We start from the raw sequence: 23,618 nt of genomic DNA on the forward strand, positions 1-23,618 counted from the left end.
ATAATGGAAATCTAAGAAAAAAATGACGCAAAATATTGTCCATTACAATAATGTAAAACTAGGCCTTTAAATGAGTTCGGATGTCAGACCTGCGCATATGTACACGTCGGATGAATCACTTTTGATCCGTCTGTCCACTCAGCAATGATTGAGTAGAAGTAGAAGATTGAGTAGTCTGTCGGATTTTGGCGAAAAGCACTAAAGGCTTTGAAAAAACGTTTAAACACACCTTAACATACGAATGTCTTGACTCACTCAATCCTAGAGATATTTGCTACTTTTCAAAATTGGAAAAAAATGTATTCAAAATGAGCATGTAGACAGATAGTTTTATTCAACTACCATTAACATGTAAAAACTAAAAACATTAGCTTTGACACTACGCCTATAATTTGTCTCAAAAAAAAATGTAATAAATAGGCATGGGATAAAAGTAACCTGGGTAAACTACGGATATAGTCGGTGTTAGGGTTGAGTGAGTTAACTACGGATATAGTCGGTGTTAGGGTTGAGTGAGTTAACTACGGATATAGTCGGTGTTAGGGTTGAGTGAGTTAACTACGGATATAGTCGGTGTTAGGGTTGAGTGAGTTAACTACGGATATAGTCGGTGTTAGGGTTGAGTGAGTTAACTACGGATATAGTCGGTGTTAGGGTTGAGTGAGTTAACTACGGATATAGTCGGTGTTAGGTTGAGTGAGTTAACTACGGATATAGTCGGTGTTAGGGTTGAGTGAGTTAACTACGGATATAGTCGGTGTTAGGGTTGAGTGAGTTAACTACGGATATAGTCGGTGTTAGGGTTGAGTGAGTTAACTACGGATATAGTCGGTGTTAGGGTTGAGTGAGTTAACTAAGGATATAGTCGGTGTTAGGGTTGAGTGAGTTAACTACGGATATAGTCGGTGTTAGGGTTGAGTGAGTTAACTGCGGATATAGTCGGTGTTAGGGTTGAGTGAGTTAACTACGGATATAATCGGTGTTAGGGTTGAGTGAGTTAACTACGGATATAGTCGGTGTTAGGGTTGAGTGAGTTAACTACGGATATAGTCGGTGTTAGGGTTGAGTGAGTTAACTACGGATATAGTCGGTGTTGGGTTGAGTGGGTTAACTACGGATATAGTCGGTGTTAGGGTTGAGTGAGTTAACTACGGATATAGTCGGTGTTAGGGTTGAGTGAGTTAACTACGGATATAGTCGGTGTTAGGGTTGAGTGAGTTAACTACGGATATAGTCGGTGTTAGGTTGAGCGAGTAAACTACGGATATAGTCGGTGTTAGGGTTGAGTGAGTTAAATGTTTGAAACATGGGGAGGTGACAGAAAACTTGAACTAGTTTAGCAGTTTGCAATAGTCCTTCAGAGCCAAGGAGCCGGAGTTCATCCCGGTTTCTTTATCGCGAAAAGAACATAGAAATTGCTTGCAACATTCTGAATCGGAATCAAGTCTATTGCGAAGTATTTTTCGCCAGGTATAATAGACACAGACAATATTATAAATGCTAGGTGGACAAGGCGGGGATCAGGAAACAAAACAAAACAAAACAAAACTTGACTATGTGGTCTTGTGGTATGATACTCGCTTTCGGGTCGGAAGGTCATGGGTTTCGATAGTTGAGCATAGGTGAGTCCTTGGAAAAGGCTCTTTACTCATATTTCTCTCACCGTAACAGCGATGTCTCTGTCCGAAAATAATTGTAATATCGTCGTCTAACGCCAGGGAACCCTTGGAAAGCGATTTGAGCGCGTTTAGTGGATATTGCTCTATATAAGAGCTCAATTAAAATTTTAAAAAATTTGTTGACTGCACCAACTTTCGATAGCGGTCACTTTGTATGTGAAGCGAGTGCCAGTGTCCTACCAAACAAGCTATCGAGTAAACGGTTGAATAATGCTTCAAAGGCTTGTGTCTTTGTGGGGCATGTCGTAACGCTTCTGGATAGCTTTGACAAACACAACAACAGACAAAACAAAAAAAAAAAAAAAAATGGCATGTACCCACAAATCTACATTCTGGTGAGAAACTAACTCTTCTTCCTTACCACCCCCCCCCCCTACCACCACCACCACCTCCTTTCCCCAACCACCTCCAACACGTTTGTCTATACGGATCTACCCACCCTTCTCCCCTTCCTCTTATCCACAAACACCCACACACACACACACACACACACACACACACACCCACACACACGCGCACACACACACACACACACACACGAATACACACAAGAATACACACAAACATACTCATTCACATACACAGATAATACATTCAATTTCATTACGGGCCAATTACAAGAACCCAGCGGCAGGAGTCTTGTAAGTCGCAATGAGAAAAGGTCAACGACATTTTTTTCACCCGAGTGAACACTCAACTTCTTCCATGTAAAAAAAAAATTATGGGGCTGATACTGGCCTTGGGAGAATTTGGGAGGGGGGGGGGGGGGGGCTAACTTTTGTTGTTGAAAAGAAAACCGAACTGTTATATATAATGAACTTTCAGTTTATTCCATGTTAAAAATCGATACTGTGCATTTATTTATAAAAATCGCAACACCCGCCCGCCGGATATATAAATATATAAATACCGACACACAAATCTATGTGTAATCTCTATATCCATCCTTTCTCTCTCTGCGCCCCCCCCCCCCCCCCGCTATTTCTCGCTTACTCTCTCCTCCTCCTCCCCCCCCCCCCCCCCCCCTCTCTCTCTCTCTCTTCCCTGTCGCGTATCAAATTACAGAACAAAACAAGTCTCTAGATACCCTCAATAAAATATAATATTTTCCTCTTCAAAGTCGATGCCATAGAGCTATCTAAAATTTGAAACCATAGGCCTAGAGGCAATCTAACATGGTTAAATACTCTCTCTCTCTCTCTCTCTCTCTCTCTCTCTCTGTGCGCCCCTTTAATCTCTCCCTTTCTGTCGCACTCTCTCTCTCTCTCACTCTTTTCTCCGTCTCTCTCTCTCTGTGCCCCCCCCCCCTTTAATCTCTCCCTTTTTGTCACTCTCTCTCTCTCTCCTTTCCCCATCTCTTTCTCTTGATACCTTCAAAATAACATAAATACGAGTATTTTCTTCTTCAAACCGTCAAAATTGCATTTCTTCTTCGAAGCACTTAAAGCACATATTTCTAGTTAGTAACAAATGACCCTGACCACTCCCAATGGTTCACTGACCAGCCGATTCTCTATGATGACGAAGAAGGATGACCACCACCACCACCACCACCACTACTACCACCACCATCACCACCATCACCACCACCACGACCACCACCACCACCACGACCACCACCACGACCACCACCACGACCACACCACCACCACACCACCACACCACCACCACACCACCACGACCACCACCACCACCACCACCACTACCACCACCACCACCACCATCACCATCACCACCATTGTACAATAGAGAGTTAACGACAATGAATCCATCAAGCACAGGGCGTTCCGTTGTGTGGCTACGTCTGAGGACAGGCCCTGGTTTTCTTAATCCTCTCTTTATCAACTGAAGGAAAATCATCGTATTTGTTACCCTCTCCTTATCAACTGAAGGAAAATCATCATATTATGTTACCCTCTCCTTATCAACTGAAGGAAAATCATCATATTTGTTACCCTCTCCTTATCAACTGAAGGAAAATAATCGTATTTGTTACCCTCTCCTTATCAACTGAAGGAATATCATCGTATTTGTTACCCTCTCCTTATCAACTGAAGGAAAATCATCATATTTGTTACCCTCTCCCTATCAACTGAAGGAAAATCATCGTATTTGTTACCCTCTCCTTATCAACTGAAGGAAAATAATCGTATTTGTTACCCTCTCCTTATCAACTGAAGGAAAATCATCGTATTTGTTACCCTCTCCCTATCAACTGAAGGAAAATCATCGTATTTGATACCCTCTTCCTTATCAACTGAAGGAAAATCATCGTATTTGTTACCCTCTCCTTATCAACTGAAGGAAAATCATCGTATTTGTTACCCTCTCCTTATCAACTGAAGGAAAATCATCGTATTTGTTACCCTCTCCTTATCAACTGAAGGAAAATCATCGTATTTGTTACCCTCTCCTTATCAACTGAAGGAAAATCATCGTATTTGTTACCCTCTCCTTATCAACTGAAGGAAAATCATCGTATTTGTTACCCTCTCCTTATCAACTGAAGGAAAATCATCGTATTTGTTACCCTCTCCTTATCAACTGAAGGAAAATCATCGTATTTGTTACCCTCTCCTTATCAACTGAAGGAAAATCATCGTATTTGTTACCCTCTCCTTATCAACTGAAGGAAAATCATCGTATTTGTTACCCTCTCCTTATCAACTGAAGGAAAATCATCGTATTTGTTACCCTCTCCTTATCAACTGAAGGAAAATCATCGTATTTGTTACCCTCTCCTTATCAACTGAAGGAAAATCATCGTATTTGTTACCCTCTCCTTATCAACTGAAGGAAAATCATCGTATTTGTTACCCTCTCCTTATCAACTGAAGGAAAATCATCGTATTTGTTACCCTCTCCTTATCAACTGAAGGAAAATCATCATATTTGTTACCCTCTCCTTATCAACTGAAGGAAAATATCGTATTTGTTACCCTCCTTATCAACTGAAGGAAAATAATCGTATTTGTTACCCTCTCCTTATCAACTGAAGGAAAATCATCGTATTTGTTACCCTCTCCTTATCAACTGAAGAAAATCATCGTATTTGTTACCCTCTCCTTATCAACTGAAGGAAAATCATCGTATTTGTTACCCTCTCCTATCAACTGAAGGAAAATCATCTATTGTTACCCTCTCCTTATCAACTGAAGGAAAATATCGATTTGTTACCCCTCCTTATCAACTGAAGAAAATATCTATTTGTTACCCCTCCTATCAACTGAAGAAAATATCGTATTTGTTACCCTCTCCTTATCAACTGAAGAAAATCATCGTATTTGTTACCCTCTCCTTATCAACTGAAGGAAAATCATCGTATTTGTTACCTCTCCTTATCAACTGAGAAAATCACATTTGTTACCCTCTCCTTATCAACTGAAGGAAAATCATCTATTTGTTACCTCTCCTATCAACTGAAGAAATATCTATTTGTTACCCTCTCCTATCAACTGAAGAAAATCATCGTATTTGTTACCCTCTCCTATCACTGAAGGAAAAATCATATTTGTTACCCTCTCCTTATCAACTGAAGAAAATATCGTATTGTTACCCTCTCCTTATCAACTGAAGGAAATCATCTATTTGTTACCCCTCCTATCAACTGAAGGAAAATCATCGTATTTGTTACCCTCTCCTTATCAACTGAAGAAAATCATCGTATTTGTTACCCTCTCCTTATCAACTGAAGGAAAATCATCTATTTGTTTACCCCTCCTATCAACTGAAGGAAAATCATCGTATTTGTTACCCTCTCCTATCAACTGAAGGAAATATCGATTTGTTACCCCTCCTTATCAACTGAAGGAAATCATCGATTTGTTACCCTCTCCTATCAACTGAAGAAATCATCGTATTTGTTACCCTCTCCTATCAACTGAAGAAAATCATCGTATTGTTACCCTCTCCTTATCAACTGAAGGAAAATCATCGTATTTGTTACCCTCTCCTTATCAACTGAAGGAAAATCATCGTATTTGTTACCCTCTCCTTATCAACTGAAGAAAATCATCGTATTTGTTACCCTCTCCTTATCACTGAAGGAAAATCATCGTATTTGTTACCCTCTCCTTATCAACTGAAGGAAAATCATCGTATTTGTTACCCTCTCCTATCAACTGAAGGAAAATCATCGTATTTGTTACCCTCTCCTTATCAACTGAAGGAAAATCATCGTATTTGTTACCCTCTCCTTATCAACTGAAGGAAAATCATCGTATTTGTTACCCTCTCCTTATCAACTGAAGGAAAATAATCGTATTTGTTACCCTCTCCTTATCAACTGAAGAAAATCATCGTATTTGTTACCCTCTCCTTATCAACTGAAGGAAAATATCGTATTTGTTACCCTCTCCTTATCAACTGAAGGAAAATCATCGTATTTGTTACCCTCTCCTTATCAACTGAAGGAAAATAATCGTATTTGTTACCCTCTCCTATCAACTGAAGGAAAATCATCGTATTTGTTACCCTCTCCCTTATCAACTGAAGGAAAATCATCGTATTTGTTACCCTCTCCTTATCAACTGAAGGAAAATCATCGTATTTGTTACCCTCTCCTTATCAACTGAAGGAAAATCATCGTATTTGTTACCCTCCCTTATCAACTGAAGGAAAATCATCGTATTTGTTACCCTCATCCTTATCAACTGAAGGAAAATAATCGTATTTGTTACCCTCTCCCTTATCAACTGAAGGAAAATCATCGTATTTGTTACCCTCTCTCCCTATCAACTGAAGGAAAAAATCGTATTTGTTACCTCTCCTTATCAACTGAAGAAAATCATCGTATTGTTACCCTCTCCTTATCAACTGAAGGAAAATCATCGTATTTGTTACCCTCTCCTTATCAACTGAAGGAAAATCAATCGTATTTGTTACCCTCTCCTTTATCAACTGAAGGAAAATCATCGTATTTGTTACCCTCCTCCTTATCAACTGAAGGAAAATCATCGTATTTGTTACCCTCTCCTTATCAACTGAAGGAAAATCATCGTATTTGTTACCCTCTCCCTATCAACTGAAGGAAAATAATCGTATTTGTTACCCTCTCCTTATCAACTGAAGGAAAATCATCGTATCGTATTGTTACCCTCCTCCCTTATCAACTGAAGGAAAATCATCGTATTTGTTACCCTCTCCTTATCAACTGAAGGAAAATCATCGTATTTGTTACCCTCTCCTTATCAACTGAAGGAAAATCATCGTATTTGTTACCCTCTCCTTATCAACTGAAGGAAAATCATCGTATTTGTTACCCTCTCCTTATCAACTGAAGGAAAATCATCGTATTTGTTACCCTCTCCTTATCAACTGAAGGAAAATCATCGTATTTGTTACCCTCTCCTTATCAACTGAAGGAAAATCATCGTATTTGTTACCCTCTCCTTATCAACTGAAGGAAAATAATCGTATTTGTTACCCTCTCCCTCATCAACTGAAGGAAAATAATCGTATTTGTTACCCTCTCCTTATCAACTGAAGGAAAATAATCGTATTTGTTACCCTCTCCTTATCAACTGAAGGAAAATAATCGTATTTGTTACCCTCTCCTTATCAACTGAAGGAAAATAATCGTATTTGTTACCCTCTCCTTATCAACTGAAGGAAAATCATCGTATTTGTTATCCTCTCCCTATCAACTGAAGGAAAATAATCGTATTTGTTACCCTCTCCCTATCAACTGAAGGAAAATCATCGTATTTGTTACCCTCTCCCTATCAACTGAAGGAAAATAATCGTATTTGTTACCCTCTCCTTATCAACTGAAGGAAAATAATCGTATTTGTTACCCTCTCCTTATCAACTGAAGGAAAATAATCGTATTTGTTACCCTCTCCTTATCAACTGAAGGAAAATAATCGTATTTGTTACCCTCTCCTTATCAACTGAAGGAAAATCATCGTATTTGTTACCCTCTCCTTATCAACTGAAGGAAAATCATCATATTTGTTACCCTCTCCTTATCAACTGAAGGAAAATAATCGTATTTGTTACCCTCTCCTTATCAACTGAAGGAAAATAATCGTATTTGTTACCCTCTCCTTATCAACTGAAGGAAAATCATCATATTTGTTACCCTCTCCTTATCAACTGAAGGAAAATAATCGTATTTGTTACCCTCTCCTTATCAACTGAAGGAAAATAATCGTATTTGTTACCCTCTCCTTATCAACTGAAGGAAAATCATCGTATTTGTTACCCTCTCCTTATCAACTGAAGGAAAATAATCGTATTTGTTACCCTCTCCTTATCAACTGAAGGAAAATAATCGTATTTGTTACCCTCTCCTTATCAACTGAAGGAAAATAATCGTATTTGTTACCCTCTCCCTATCAACTGAAGGAAAATAATCGTATTTGTTACCCTCTCCTTATCAACTGAAGGAAAATAATCGTATTTGTTACCCTCTCCTTATCAACTGAAGGAAAATCATCGTATTTGTTACCCTCTCCCTATCAACTGAAGGAAAATAATCGTATTTGTTACCCTCTCCTTATCAACTGAAGGAAAATAATCGTATTTGTTACCCTCTCCTTATCAACTGAAGGAAAATCATCGTATTTGTTACCCTCTCCCTATCAACTGAAGGAAAATAATCGTATTTGTTACCCTCTCCTTATCAACTGAAGGAAAATCATCGTATTTGTTACCCTCTCCTTATCAACTGAAGGAAAATCATCGTATTTGTTACCCTCTCCCTATCAACTGAAGGAAAATAATCGTATTTGTTACCCTCTCCTTATCAACTGAAGGAAAATCATCGTATTTGTTACCCTCTCCCTATCAACTGAAGGAAAATAATCGTATTTGTTACCCTCTCCCTATCAACTGAAGGAAAATAATCGTATTTGTTACCCTCTCTTTATCAACTGAAGGAAAATCATCGTATTTGTTACGATACAAACAATAGTCTTCTTATTCAGATTTGTTTTATAAATTACAAAATACGTAAAAAAAAAGAAGAAATATTTGTAAGGCTTTTGAAAAAAAATTGAGTTTGTAAATTTAATTTGTGAGTTGGTGTGACATTGCAGTAAAATGTTTGAACGTGGTCGGTAAGGAGAGATTTAACTCACGCACAGGGCGTCGTGTGGCCACGTCAGATCCTGGTCTTCTTAACTCGCGCACCGGGCTTCGTGTAGCGACGTCTGAGTACATAATATGTGTCGGTGCATGGCATAATCAGTCAGAAGGTGAAACTTTTGGATTTGCATTTTATTTTGTTTTATTTTTTTTTCATTTTCTGAAAGAATATGCTCCCCTGAACATTTCCATCTTTAAAGTAAATCGGGTAATTTTTCATGAAGTTATGGTTAAATGTATCGGAAAGGTATTCAGCAACTTTTTTCAAATTTCTAACTTTTTCAACTTGACTAGCTATAAAAATATTTAGAAGTGAAATCAAGCATTGATATTCCCCGAAGATGTTCAAAAAGGGTTGATTTAATCATTTATGACAAGAACTCATTTTGGATCAAAATAGACCTTCTAACAAAAGTTGACAATATCTCAGATCAAACCTTTTCACCATCCGACCGATTATGTCATTCACTGTAACATTTGCTGATGTTATTTTCCCCTCTTCGTTGTTCGATCGTTTAGATTCGGGGAACGTAATCGTTAACTCACCCAACCCTAACACCGACTATATCCGTAGTTAACTCACCCAACCCTAACACCGACTCTATCCGTAGTTTATCCGGGTTACTTTTACCCCCATGCCTATTTATTACATTTTGATGAGACAAATTATAGGCGTAGTATCAAAGCTATTTTAAAAAAGTTTTTACATGTTAATGGTAGTTGAATAAACCGCTACGTACATGCTCATTTTTAATACGTTTCTCCAATTTTGAAAAGTAGCAAAAAATCTCTAGGATTGAGTGAGTTAACGCTACTCATAATCGACTAACCCACGTACGTTCAGTTGGATGCCAGTCATGTTTTCAGCAGAGATCAGAGTGAGCAAGACTGAATTAACGATCCCTGGACCCTGTTAATCAGCGGCCATTACCATTCCTATTACAACATTAACCTTTTCTTAACTACTTCACCCACAACGATAAAAATAATTGTAATTAATAATGATAATATAATAATAAAATAATAATAATAATAATAATAATAATAATAATATAATAATAATAATAATAATAATAATAATAATAATAATAATAATAATAATAATAATAATAATAATAATAATAATAATAAATAATAATAATAATAATAATAATAATAATAATAATAATAATAATAATAATAATAATAATAATAATAATAAATAATAATAATAATAATAATAATAATAATAATAATAATAATAAAAAATAAAATAATAATAATAATAATAATAATAATAATAATAATAATAATAATAATAATAATAATAATAATAATAATAATAATAATAATAATAATAATAATAATAAATAATAATAATAATAAATAAATAATAATAATAAATAATAATAATAATAATAATAATAATAATAATAATAATAATAATAATAATAATAATAATAATAATAATAATAATAATAATAATAATAATAATAATAATGATGATAATAATAATAATAATAATAATAATAATAATAATAACAATAACAACAACAATAAGAAAGATAATAAAACAAAAATAACACGAGGAAAAGGATTAATAAAAGGGGTATCAAACGTAGTAGCATGTCCTCTCCGAGAGGAGTTTAATGACCATTTCCCACCACCACCACCACCACCACCACACTTCGGTACTCATGTTGTAGCACATCCCCTCTAGATTGTTACTTCACCAACGAACGTAAACCATATTAAATACCAGGTTGGATTCAGGTTTCGTCCCCGTGGACAAGATCCTTTTTTTTCTTTGGTGTGTAACGTGTAAGCCAGTCTCCCCAAAACGCTCATCCTTTGCCAAGTAATTACATAATATATCTTATAGTAGATCAAGATTAACAAGACATTGACTTTTGTGTGCTGTGTAAGATGTCATCTCTTATTTTAATAATAGAGCATTTATATAGCGCAATATCCACTTAACGTGCTCAACGTGCTTTACAAGGGGGTCCATGTCCAACAGCAACACTTAACGTGTAAATTTCACCGAACGTAAACCATATTAAATACCAGGTTGGATCAGGTTTCGTCCCCGTGGACAAGATAACTTTTTTCATTGGTGTGTAAAGTGTAAGCCAGTCTCCCCAAAACGCTCATCCTTTGCCAAGTAATTGCGTAATATATCTTATAGTAGACCAAGATTAAAAAGACATTGACTTTTGTGTCCTGTGTAAGATGTCATCTCTTGTTTATTTTTTTTAGAGAATACCTCCTCTTGTTTCCGAAAGTAAAATGAAAGGGTATCTACACAGAGAAGACTGAGGCTTGCGGGGCACTGCTGGAGACACAAGGAGGAGATTGCAAGCAGTCTTGTGCTACGGGAACCAGAAGCAGAGGCAGGCAGAATAAAACCTACATTGACTGTCTGCTAGAGGACACAGGAATGGACAACACCCGGGAGCTGCGTACGCTTATGGAGGACAGAATGGCGAAGACTTGTGGCTCATGTTGGGCGCCCCATCGGGCGGCCTAAGTAAGTAAGTAAAGTAACTATCTACACAAAAAATTACGAAAGTCACATAAAGAAAACAAAAAATAATAAAATCAAACGCCTACCTTTCTTCTTTGTGTCCGCCACTCAGCCGGAATCGACCGGAGATCCAAAATGTCATCTCTTGTTTAGTTAGAGAATATTTTCTCTTTTTTTTTTTTCGCTAAGAGGTCTTTAAAAAACACTCCCTTTATTAATGCTATGCGTATAGCTAAAATACTCATCTGTCAGCCGATATAACTACCAATTCACACAGAACTATGAGTAAACTTGAATATTCCTAGTCTGGTTGATATAATTTAGTGAGAACTAATCACAAACATGGCTGTCTAAATAAAAGAGATGAGTGGCGTCAATTTCGCTTCTTCTATACATACCAATGGGGAACATTTTCTATAGGGAATATCATATTGAGATGAGACGGACAAAACCCAGGCGTCAGCATTAAGCAGTGCCAGGAATCATTTCTTGCTCAAGGAAAAAAAAATGAGATGTAGACAGCGGGGCCCTATCTCGGGACTCCTGGGTGGCACCTTATCATCTCGTCTGTCTCTCCCCCCCCCCCCCCCCCCCCCCCCCCCCCCACCCCACACACACACACGCACCTGGCAGTGATTGATTCCGATGGATACGATAAGATATCAAGGCAATCGACAAAACATCCGTAATATTCCTTTCTTTCCCCCCCCCCCTCCCCCCCCCCCTCCCCCCCCCCGACGTCTAGCCATGTAAAAGATTACAATGCTTCACTAAATGCTCCTATTTTCCGGCCGCCAAATGGTTAAGGCATTGCATTGTGGTCCGGAAGGTACCGAACTTAGGACCTCCTGATGAAGATGATGATGATGATGATGATGATGATGATGATATGAATATATATAACAGACACGACTTTTAAGACAACATAGAGGCTCACCTTCATAGGAATTCCAGTGACAGTGGTCGAGGTGAGTTGAAAATGTTGACAACACATCCAAATAAGCTTGTTGTAGATGTGACGACCCGACAAAGTCGTATACAAGGCTCTGTGAAGCTGAGGCGCCAGCTGATTGGTTGAGGGAGATTGAGGGAGGTGGGAGGGTGTGTGTGTGGGGGGGGGGGTAGACGGAGGTGGAGGGGACGGCAATAAAAAAACATTAGAATTATAATCAAATCTTAAAGAGGTACAGTAGAACCTCAGTATAACAGGCATGGTAGGACCAGCCTAAAATTCCTGTTATAACCGAGTCCTGTAAAAGCCGAAGTGCAAGGGAAACAACCCAAAATGGCCTACATCACCATTAAAAAAAATAATTTGTAATCTCTCTCTCTCTCTCTCTCTCTCTCTCTCTCTCTCACACTCACTTTCGAGAAGACCATTGTCTCTCTCTCTCTGTCTTTATCTCTCTCTCTCTATCTATCTCTCTCTCTCTCTCTCTCTCTCTCCCTCTGTGTGTACGACACATTGTTTGCCTGCAGCCAGGCCAATTTCATACTGAAAATGAAGCAGTATAATTAGTAGTAAGTAACCTATGCACTATGCACACACATACAATGTATTCACGAACTAGTCCTAGCATAGCTCTTCGTTGCCTTTAGCTGGAGGCATACCCGAGCATCTGTGGGCTAATTCATTGCATTTGGAGATATTACGAAAAAAATCATAGAAAAAATTAAATCAAGAAAACAAATATAAATCTCTACAGGCCACTCCCCCCCGCCCCTTCCACCCTGTGTTCCAATTTATCGAAATTCTTCCAATGTGCCACCCCCCCCCCTCCCCCCTTTTCCCCCAATCTGCCGGGGCGATTCCTATCCGATGAGAGTGGCTCCATTGCTGCTAAATATAAACTCACGGGGCTGGCGATGATTAAGCAGAGCTCTTCTGCCGTAAAGATAAGAAGGACAACCCGATTAGCATTTATTGTTGTTAACACCCAGGGAAAGAGAAACATCACACACAAGATAAGAAGTGTTGATCCGGATGATGTAACAATAAAACATCACTCTCCGGGACCGTCTATATGACTGACCTCCTGGTCTCCACGTCATCAATATGTCTTAACGATTCGGTAAACACATTTCTATAAATACTCATTATTTCGTGAGGGGAGATTGACAGATTAGCCAGGCAAACACGATTTGGATGGAATATGTGGCCAAACGCCTCGATTTGGTTTCATGTGGGGTGATACATGACACTGAAAACTGAGTTAAAACCTTTAAAAAATATGAAAAAATATTGAAATTTAGTTCTTCCTCTCGTTCACTTTCGATTCTCTGACGTCTAAAGCGTACAATGCTTAAAGTGTCTTATTTCATTGAGGATACCTGCGTCATTCAAGGTGACACATTCGATTTCTGGCGGGAAATTTCAGACTGCTGTTAACTGCTTTTATTGGACAAACTGGGTGTGGAAATATGGGCCTCGATCTGGTGTCATGTGGGGTAAAACAAGACACCGAAAACTGAGTTAAAAGTTTAAAATATAATAAATAAATCATTTAATTCTTCCTCTCGTTCACTTCCGATTCTCTGACATCGAGAGCGTATAATGCGTAAGTCTAAAGCCCCCCATAGACGCTGACATCCGCTGATCGCGGATCGGATGACCTCGTCGCTGTGACCCGATCCCTGCGTTTATCGCAGATGATTTTTGCCCACATACGGGGATATATTTTTTTGAGGCGATCGGCGTTCGGGGGCAGTATAAAAAAGTGGACAATTTTTTTCGGATTTTCGCTGTTTTCACGTCGGATTCGTGATCAGCGTCAAATTTACAATAGGTTTGATACTAAGAACTGTGTGTTTACTCCAAAAATTGGTGAAATTAGAAATAAATATTAATTAATAGTGAGGCTATGTGGTCGACAGAACCGATCCCAGTTACTGTCTGTTATTCTATCTTTCGTCTTGCGCACAATAGTGATTACTTCTCACTAAATTATATCAATTAGACTGTTGAAGGAACGAATTTGACATCATTCCACTCTTTGTTATTGTATTAAGGCAGTCATTTTGGTAATTCGTTCTCACTAAATTATATCAATCAGACTTTTAACGTTCAAGGTTACTCGTAGTTTTGTGTGACGGTACGTTATTTCCGACTGGTGGATGTTGTGAGCATTTTACCTAAACTCATAGCATCAATAACCGTCCAAGATATTCGCATCATATGTAGCAATAGCTATGAGAGAGAGAGAGAGAGAGAGAGAGAGAGAGAGAGAGAGAGAGAGAGAGAGAGAGAGAGAAGAGGAGAGAGAAATTTACTTGCGCTATATATACCGCTATATTCAATAAAGGTGCTCAAATCACTTTATAAGGGTCTTTGGCCAACATAAAAACATGTTAGACGAGACATGACTGCTAAGCGATATTGCAATTGTTTCCCGACAGAGACGACGCTGTAAACAGCGAAGTACTCATTTTAACAGTGAACAAGGACTCAATTATGCGCCACTCAGAGCGGGACTCGAATCCAGTACCGTCCGATCCAAATGCGAGTGTCATTTCACAAGACCACATGCATAGACGCACAAAAAAGTGATGAGAGAATAGATTCATATGTATTGAAGGAGGAGAGAGCGGATGGAGTGAGTTAAGTTCTTGGATATTTATAGAAGGAACCAAATTGACGTCACTCATCTCATTTTTATTGTTTTGAGACACCCATTTTTATGATTAGTTCTCATTAAAATATATCAGACTATAACGTTCAAGGTTCCATGTAGATTTTTGGGCTGGAGTGATATCTCTGGCTGGCGGACTTTGTGAGTATTTTAATCTAACACAGAGCATCAATAGAGGAATGAATTTGACGTTAGTCAACCCGTTGTTATTGCTTTTAGACAGCATTTTATAATTAACTTATCACTAAGTTATATCAATCAGACTATGAACATTCGAGTTTGCAATTTTGTGTGTTAATATGTTATACCCGATGGAGATGTCGTGAGTATTTTTCCAATACGCATAACATCAATACATTTGCAATCCGATTTAAGTTTAAAAGCGACGTAGACCACGGACATTTTTCCATTTTGTGGACAATAAAGATTTATATTAATCGTCATAATTATTATTATTATTATTATTATTATTATTATTACTATTATTATTATTATTATTATTATTATTATTATTATTATTATTATTATTATTATTATTATTATTATTATTATTATTATTATTATTATTATTATTTTTATTATTATTTGTAAAACAAATCGACAGTGCTCCCGTGGCGTGGCAGGTTAAACGGGTACTCCTTGGGACTACTTGCATTCGCATCCCCCCCCCCCCCCCACCACCACCACACACACGCACACAGCTCTTTTTTTTTTTTTTTTTTTTTTCGGGGGGGGGGGGGGGGCGTTGTTTGTAGATTATAATTCAAGGTTACAATGCCCACCCCTGTCATCCCGTAGTCAAGGCTTTTTGGCATCTGCCAATCCCAAATGTATGTGTCAAGGTCGACCGTCATGTCGCGTCAACGGGTGAGGAAAAAAAAAAAAAAGAACTGGCATATTATTATATTATCACATTGAAAATTATGAAAACTATTTTTTATATTGTATGAAATCCTTTATAAATTTTACGATGATCAAGAACGAAACTTTTGCCATCTACCTCTTCCTGGCGCAACATTTATAAAAATATTATTTAAAAAAAATAATAACACAGCATTTATTTGGCGCAATATCCACGTGCTCAAAGCGCTTTACAAGGGGTCCCAACGCAACAGCAATATTAAACTTGAAAGACGAGACATGACGCCTGTCAGGCGATGTGACATTTTTTCCCAACAAAGACAACGAACGGCCATGTACTCGTTTTACACATGAGTACGGTGAGAGAATGGGAGTAAAGAGCCTTTTCCAAGGACTCAACTCTGCGCCACTCAGAGCGGGTCTCGAAACCCGAATCTTCCGATCCGAAAGCGAGAGTCTTACCACTTGGTGCATCACAAAACAGTGAGGGGCACTGTTCTGTCGGCCACATAGCCTCAATATTAATTCAAATTTATTTCTAATTTCATCAATTTTTGGAGTAAAAACATAGTTCTTGGTATCAAACCTATTGTAAATTCGACGCTGATCACGAATCTGACGTCAAAACAGCGAAAATCCGAAAACATTGTCCAATTTTTTATACTGCCACGCCCTCGATCGCCGATCGCCTCGAAAAATATTAAGCAAAGCGGGCTTTGTGAGCATGGACCGTCCCTAGGTTTATCGGCCAGGTATTTGGCCACACACATTGCGTTTTCACCCCGGTTTGCCTGATCGGGGTCTGAACCAGGATCAAATCCACGCGTGTATGGAGCCTTTAACCCACATCGGAGACTGACTCCGACAACCCGGCACTGCCGTCCTCTGCCGTTTTCCGGATAAAAATGTCGGGCACGGACAAAATACTAAGAATAAGAATAAAGAGAAGAGCCGCTAGACCTACCCATACCAAGCAGCCGACGTCCTCTGCCATTAAAAAAACAAAACTCGACCTTGGTATGGGTAGGTCTAGCGGTTCTTCTCTTTATTCTGTGACTGATGTATTTATCCGGAAGACGACAGAGGACGGCAGTGCCTGGTTGTCGGACTCCGTCTGCGGGAAATTTTAGGCTCATGACTATCTGCTTATATTGGACATATTTATTGAGTGTGAAAATATGGGTCATCACAATCCTTACAAAATCAGTTTTTACTTCAATGTATGAAGTCATCGGTGTGTTAAATAATTTTAAAAACCAATAAAAATGTCCTTGCAAATTCCAAAACTGAACAAATGTAACAAAGACTAGCACATACACACACAGACACAGACACACACACAGACACACACACACACACACACACACACACATATATATATATATATATATATCTAATTTCTTCCAATGTGCCAATTCCCCCCCCCCCCCCCCCATTATATATATATATATATATATATATATATATATATATATATATATATATATATATATATATATATATAAAAGCAAACAAAATTCTCCCCAAAGCCCATCCCACCCATACCAAGTCCAATTTATCTAAATTCTTCCAAAGGACCAAATTCCTACAATCTACCATTCTTTCTTCAATTCAACTCAATTTTCTTCTTCTATTCATTCCGACACAATACTGTTAACACCGCGGGTCGCATTTTGACGATATCAATGAGCCTCCAAGATTTAAAGCAAAAAGAAAATTGTGAAGGCAACACTTAGATCTCAGCACATTGGCTCTGGAACGGAAATTATGCGTAAAAAGGATTACATTGAGTTTTCATAATCCTTGCAATTTTGTCCACGGGTTTTTCCATAATCGCCATATAGGGTCACACATGGAACGAACTACAATCAAAATGAATTAAAGAGTGATCGATTCATTAATTGATGCTGTGCGTCTAGCCAAAATAAAAGACAACTCACAACATCCGCCAGCCGAACCTAGCATGTCAACACACACACACATACACACACACAAAAGACAAACTATGAGTTTGATAGTCTGATTGATAGAATTTTGTGAAAACTAATCATAAACATGGCTGGCTAAAATCAATAGCAAAGAGCTGAGTGCCGTCATTTTCGTTCAATCTATACATTGTGCTAAACGTAAAAATGCGAAATAATAATATAATCGGCGGACGGAAGTCCGGCATACAGGTAGCGTATGGGCGGCTGACTCTTCTAATGTCATAACAAGAAAGCTTTGAATATTTCATGCGTTTTGATCGAGGTATACTTATTTACAGGTCTGATATCCCAAATTGTCATGGACTCATTTTTGTAATGGGAATACGTACTCTCTAACAAACACAAACTATTGTCTACGTTTTTGTTTGTTTGTTTGTTTGTTGCTTTAGGTCTCTTCCAACACAATTGAGGTTATATGAGAGACCGCTGAAACAAAAAAACAAGCAATCTAACAAAAATAGTACAAATGTCAATCAAAATCATAACCTAAAGATATCATAAGCTAAATTATAAATAACCAAAAACAAACAGGCAGAAGATTTACAGAAAAAAAAAATATCCGCTGTCAAAAATCCAATCACAAACCAAAGAAGCAGGATAGGCTAGTAAAGAGAAGAAGAAACGACATCACTATCGGATCGTACATTCATGCGAACATCATAGGTATATGATTCAAGGGTGATGCTCCCATCCAACCACCCGCACATTGTCTACGACAACGATGTTAAATCAAACCCATAACAACAGCGCTCGGTTATCAGACCTACAAAATATGTGCACTTAGATTTTGATGTTTGTATCTACCTAATTCTCATAGCTCGAAATAAGATTCAACAGTCGTGACGTCACTTCCCTCGTAATGACGCATAGTAACTTAGTAACTGGTTCTAAACTATCGGAACAACGGCGAATGCCCTTATGAAATACTTCTCCGACGACCATAAAAGTGTATCAAGAGGAGAATAGCATTATAAATCTGATCATGCTTTGACTTTTATACATTCTGATCACATGACATGTGATACATTTCTAGCCAGCATGAAGAATAAAGAATAATGATTTTCTTTGTTTGGAACCAAGCTGTACGTTCCTGGGCGGACGTGACATCAGACTATTGAATCCTATTAGATCTAATACGAAAAGAAAAAAATAAGATGGCACGTTGACAATTATTGCAAATATTATGAAATATGAAAACAAAATTAGAATGAGAGGGAGGTGAGTTGAGACGGAAGAGATAGATAGGAAGATCTCTCTCTCTCTCTCTCTCTCTCTCTCTCTCTCTCTCTCTCTCTCTCTCTCTATATATATATATATATATATATATATATATATAGAGAGAGAGAGAGAGAGAGAGAGAGAGATAGAGAGAGAGAGATGGTGATAGAGGAAGAGAGGGAGAGAGAGGGAGGGTGACAGAGAAAGAGAGTGATAGAGAAGAGAGAGAGATAGATAGAAAGATAGATAGATAGGTAGAGATAGATAGAGATAGAGAAGAGAGAGAGAGAGAGAGAGAGAGAGAGAGAGAGAGAGAGAGAGAGAGAGAGAGAGAGAGAGAGAGAGAGAGAGAGAGAGAGAAGTTTGTGGGGTTTTTTTAAACCCGAAAAAAAACTTAAATCAACAAGGCACAATCTCTGAGAGAGCAGATGATGTGTGGACCAATTGTATGCAAATTTGGCAAAATAGCCAATTTCTACAGCAGGGGGAATTGGGGGGTTTTGGAGGTTGTAGAGAGTGTGATTGGGGTGGGGTAGGGGGTGGGGGGATAGAGATAATGAGAACGGGAAGGGGAAGGAAGGAGTTGATGTGAATTACGACACATGTCAAGATTTAAGGGGTGGGGTTGTGAGGGGGGAGGAGTTGTGTGTGTGTGGGGGACGGGAAGGGTGGGGGGGGGGGGGGGGGCGAAAAAAACCCCACAAAAATAAAAAAAAACAAACAAAAAAACAAAACAAACGTCTGTTGAAAATTAGAGCAAACGTCAAGAAGAGACATCAATTGGGGTTGATTTGTTATCTTTCCCTAACACCCCCCCCCCCCCCCCCCAATCTTTCAAGAATGATTGAAATACGATATATATATATATATATATATATATATATATATATATATATATATATATATATATATATATATATATATATATATATAGATACGCTTTCACGCCAAATATACGGTAAAGTTTGATGTTCAACACAGCATAATATAAATAGATAGAATGAAGTCGACGTCACTCGGTTCTTTATTATTGTTTTTGTTTTTTATTTTGCCATCGACGTTTATGAGTAGTTCTCACTAAGCTGTATTATCCAATAAATGTTCATGGTACACAGAGTTTTGCGTGTTGGTCCATTATACTCCCGGATGACAAAGTTGTGGGCTTCTTAGCCAAACGCATACTATATATAGATAGTTCTTAGTTGACGTCACTCAGGTCTTTGGTATTGTTTTTTTTGCCATCCGCTTTTATGAGTAAATATCACTAAACTCCATTAACCAGACTATAAACGACCAAGATTACACACAGTTTTGTGTGTTGGTCCGTTATACTTCCGGATGGTAATGTTGTGAGCTTCTTAGTCAAGAGCATACTATCTATAGACTTTAAACTGGTTAAAAAATAATATATAAAAGAAAATTCAAATTATTCATCCCCGAGGGGAAATTTGTCTTTAGGGTCTATTCCAAGGGAAGACCGGAATATTCGATCAATGTTTGAAGGACGAGCTTTCTGGCCAAATTTTAAAATAAATACGTGTGTTTCCAGAGTAAGGCAGTTAACTGGTCAAGGAAAGGAACATTTTGACGGCAACACTTGACTTCATCAAGATGACCCTGGAGTACACATTTGTAACGGCCACTCTGTGACATGTCATAATCTTTGTCTAACAGCTTCTTGTACGGCTATGTGGTTCTGTGGTATGGCACTCGCTTTCGGATCGGAAGGTCCTGGGTTCGAGCCTTGCTCGGCGCATAGTTGAGTCCTTGGAAAAGGCTCTTTATTTACTTACATTCTCTAAAATGAGTACCTGGCCGTTAACAGAGTTGTCTGTCGGAAAAAAAAATTGTAATATTGCCTAACAGGCGTCATGTCTTTTCCTACATGTTAAGTGTTGTTGTTGGTCGGGGACTCCTTGTAAAGTGCTTTGAGTACGTTTAGTGGACATTGCGCTATATAAAAGCTCAACGTTTATTTTGAAATTGTGTATCCAAATGAACCAAAATAAATTATGTAAAAAACACAATCATTATTTGTATTGGGCGTTTCCATAGCTCAATGTAAGCTGGAAAGAGCACATAACAAATGAAGAGCTCTACAGTGACCTCGAAGATACAAAAAAGAGGATTGAGAATTGCGGGACACTGCTGGAGACACAAGGATGAGATTTCAAGCAGTCTTGTGCTATGGGAACCACCTGAGAACATCAGAAGCAGATGCAGGCAGAATAAAACCTACATTGACTGTCTGCTAGATGGCACAGGAATGGACAACACCGGGGAGCTGCGTACGCTTATGGAGGACAGGACAGAATGGCGAATACTTGTGGCTCATGTTGGACGCCCCAAGGGGCGGCCTAAGTAAGTAAAATAGCTCAATGCTCAATGCACGCCGCAATGCACATCATACAGTACCAGTCACCTGTTGGTGGTGTAACAAAAAATCGTGAAGTTTGCATTTATTGTGCCTTAAGCCTGAGCTTGCCTTTTTTTTTTTGCTTTTTAAAAAAAAATGAAATAGAAGGCAATATCCGCTAAATGTGTTCAAGCGCTTCAAAAGGGGTCCCAAGCCAGCAGCAACATTACATTGAACATGCAGGACAAGACATAACGAGTATAATGTGACACTATTACAATCTTTTTTTTTTTTGTCCGACAGAGTCAATGCTGTTTACTAGCCAAGTACTCATTGTACACCCGAGTACGGAGAGAGAGAGAATTTGACTTAAGAGCAATTTCCAAAGACTCAACCGTACTACTTTTGACCAGGGTCTACAGGTCTAAAGGCAACAATCATTCCATACGACTACCTGATGACATCATTACGTGTTTTATTGACACTTCAATCATTTGGTGATTGAACACAAATTCCTCTTACTCGAACTTATTTTGTGCCACCTACATTCTGATCTTCCTTGTGTTGCAGGGAATAGTGTCTCGAAGACAACAAATATTCCTAGTTTATATACTATTATGTCATAGCGTGAGTTCACTTATTCTAACAACCCCCCCCCCCCCCCCGCTCAATTCTTTCTGATATTTTTTCTTCTTCTTCTCTCTTTCCCTAATATTCCTCATAATAAAAAAAAAGGAAATCTAATTTTAAAAAAAATAAAGCTGAAGACAATCTTTCCTCTTTATGTTTTTCTTCCCTCTACTCAATTATCTAACTTCTGCGTTTGTGGCTTTATACCAAAAAAAAAATTGGTGCCAAAAACAACTGAAAATGGGGCTAAAACCAATCAAAGTGTCAAGAATGCGTTCCTCCCGTGGGAGACGAGCCGTTATCGATAACTGGCGGAGATGCCGTAATCTGTAAGCAATATCGTCGTGAGTGGTCCGGTGGCGAGTGTTGCTCACTCACTCTGTCAACCCAACACCATCCGATCCCGCGATAACTGCTTCGTAAAATTTAATAACTTTTGGTTGGTTATTTCGATTCCTATTATATCGAGAATTTCGCGCATACTTTTTCCTTTTGTGTGTGTGTGTGTGTGTGTGTGTGTGTGTGTTTGTGTATGTGCGAGGCTATGTGGTTTTGTGGTATGACACTCGCGTTCAGATCGGAAAGTACTGGGTTCCTGGGCGCATAGTTGAGTCCTTGATAAAGGCTCTTTATACTCTCACAGTACTCGGGGTGTAAAATGAGTACCTGGTCGTTCAAAACGTTGTCACGTCCTACATGTTAAGTGTTGCTGTTAGCCAGGGCCCATCGTAAAGCGCTTTGAGCAACTAAAAGGAAAGCAATAACAACATTATCCCTCCTCCCCGAAAAAAAATGGTGACTGATATTAAGATGTTATTAAAATCGAATTTTAGCGCGACGAAGATCAGATCGTGGAAATTGCATCTTTATTCTTTTATAACCTCCCCCCCCCCTCTCTCTCTCTCTCTCTCTCTCTTCTTATGTTGAGTTACTGGTATGGGTTGAATTTAGTTTCATGTCTTTCCTTTTCTTCACTTATTTGAACCTTATTTCGAGACAAAATGTTACAGTGAACGACTTAATCAGTCGGATCGTGAAAATATTTGAACTGAGATATTGCCAAGTTTAATTAGAAGGTCAATTTTGATCGAAAATGAGTTCTTGTCATAAATGATTGAATCAAACTTTTTGTACTTCTTCGGGAAAAATCAAAGCTTAATTTCAATTCTAAATATTTTTTTTACAGCTCGTCAAGTTGAAAAAGTATGAAATTTGAGAAAAGTTGCTGGATACCTTTCCCATACATCTGACCATAGCTTCATGAAAAAATCACCCGATTTACTCCAAATAAAGATTAAAATGCTCTGGTGAGAATATTCTTTCATAAAATGGAACAATACAAATTAAAAAAAATTCACCTTCCGATTGGTTATCTCATGCATTGACACAAATAATAAATGAGGGAGCATGCACGGGTGTAAGTGTAAGCTAAAGATCTGAAAAAGTTATATCGCCAGTCGGTATAGGCAAGGTTTTCGTGTGTGTGGATAATATCAAATAAAGAAATTAAGGAGAAGGCACTACCTGAAGATAAAGAACTGAACAAGCGTGTATGAAAGGTGCCAGACAAAGCAAGAAAGAAAAATACAAGAAAAATAATCATCCCAAAATATCAGTCGACCTCGACTGGGGATCGAACCTCAGACCTTCTGATCACCGACC

At 38.2% G+C, this 23,618-nt stretch overlaps 1 protein-coding gene across 1 annotated transcript in view; it reads right to left on the reverse strand.

Moving 5' to 3' along the window:
• Positions 1-23,618, reverse strand: part of LOC144974389 (integrator complex subunit 13-like) — a 211,476-nt gene that overhangs the window by 30,182 nt on the left and 157,676 nt on the right. Inside the window, exon 7 of the mRNA XM_078917229.1 lies at positions 12,212-12,340. Within this exon, the coding sequence (XP_078773355.1) occupies positions 12,212-12,340 (129 nt within the window). The remainder of the gene's footprint in view (positions 1-12,211; positions 12,341-23,618) is intronic.

Source organism: Berghia stephanieae, chromosome 6 (assembly GCF_034508935.2).
Source record: "Berghia stephanieae isolate SIO BIC M18660-M18661 chromosome 6, UCSD_Bste_1.3, whole genome shotgun sequence".
Taxonomy (NCBI): domain Eukaryota; kingdom Metazoa; phylum Mollusca; class Gastropoda; order Nudibranchia; family Aeolidiidae; genus Berghia; species Berghia stephanieae.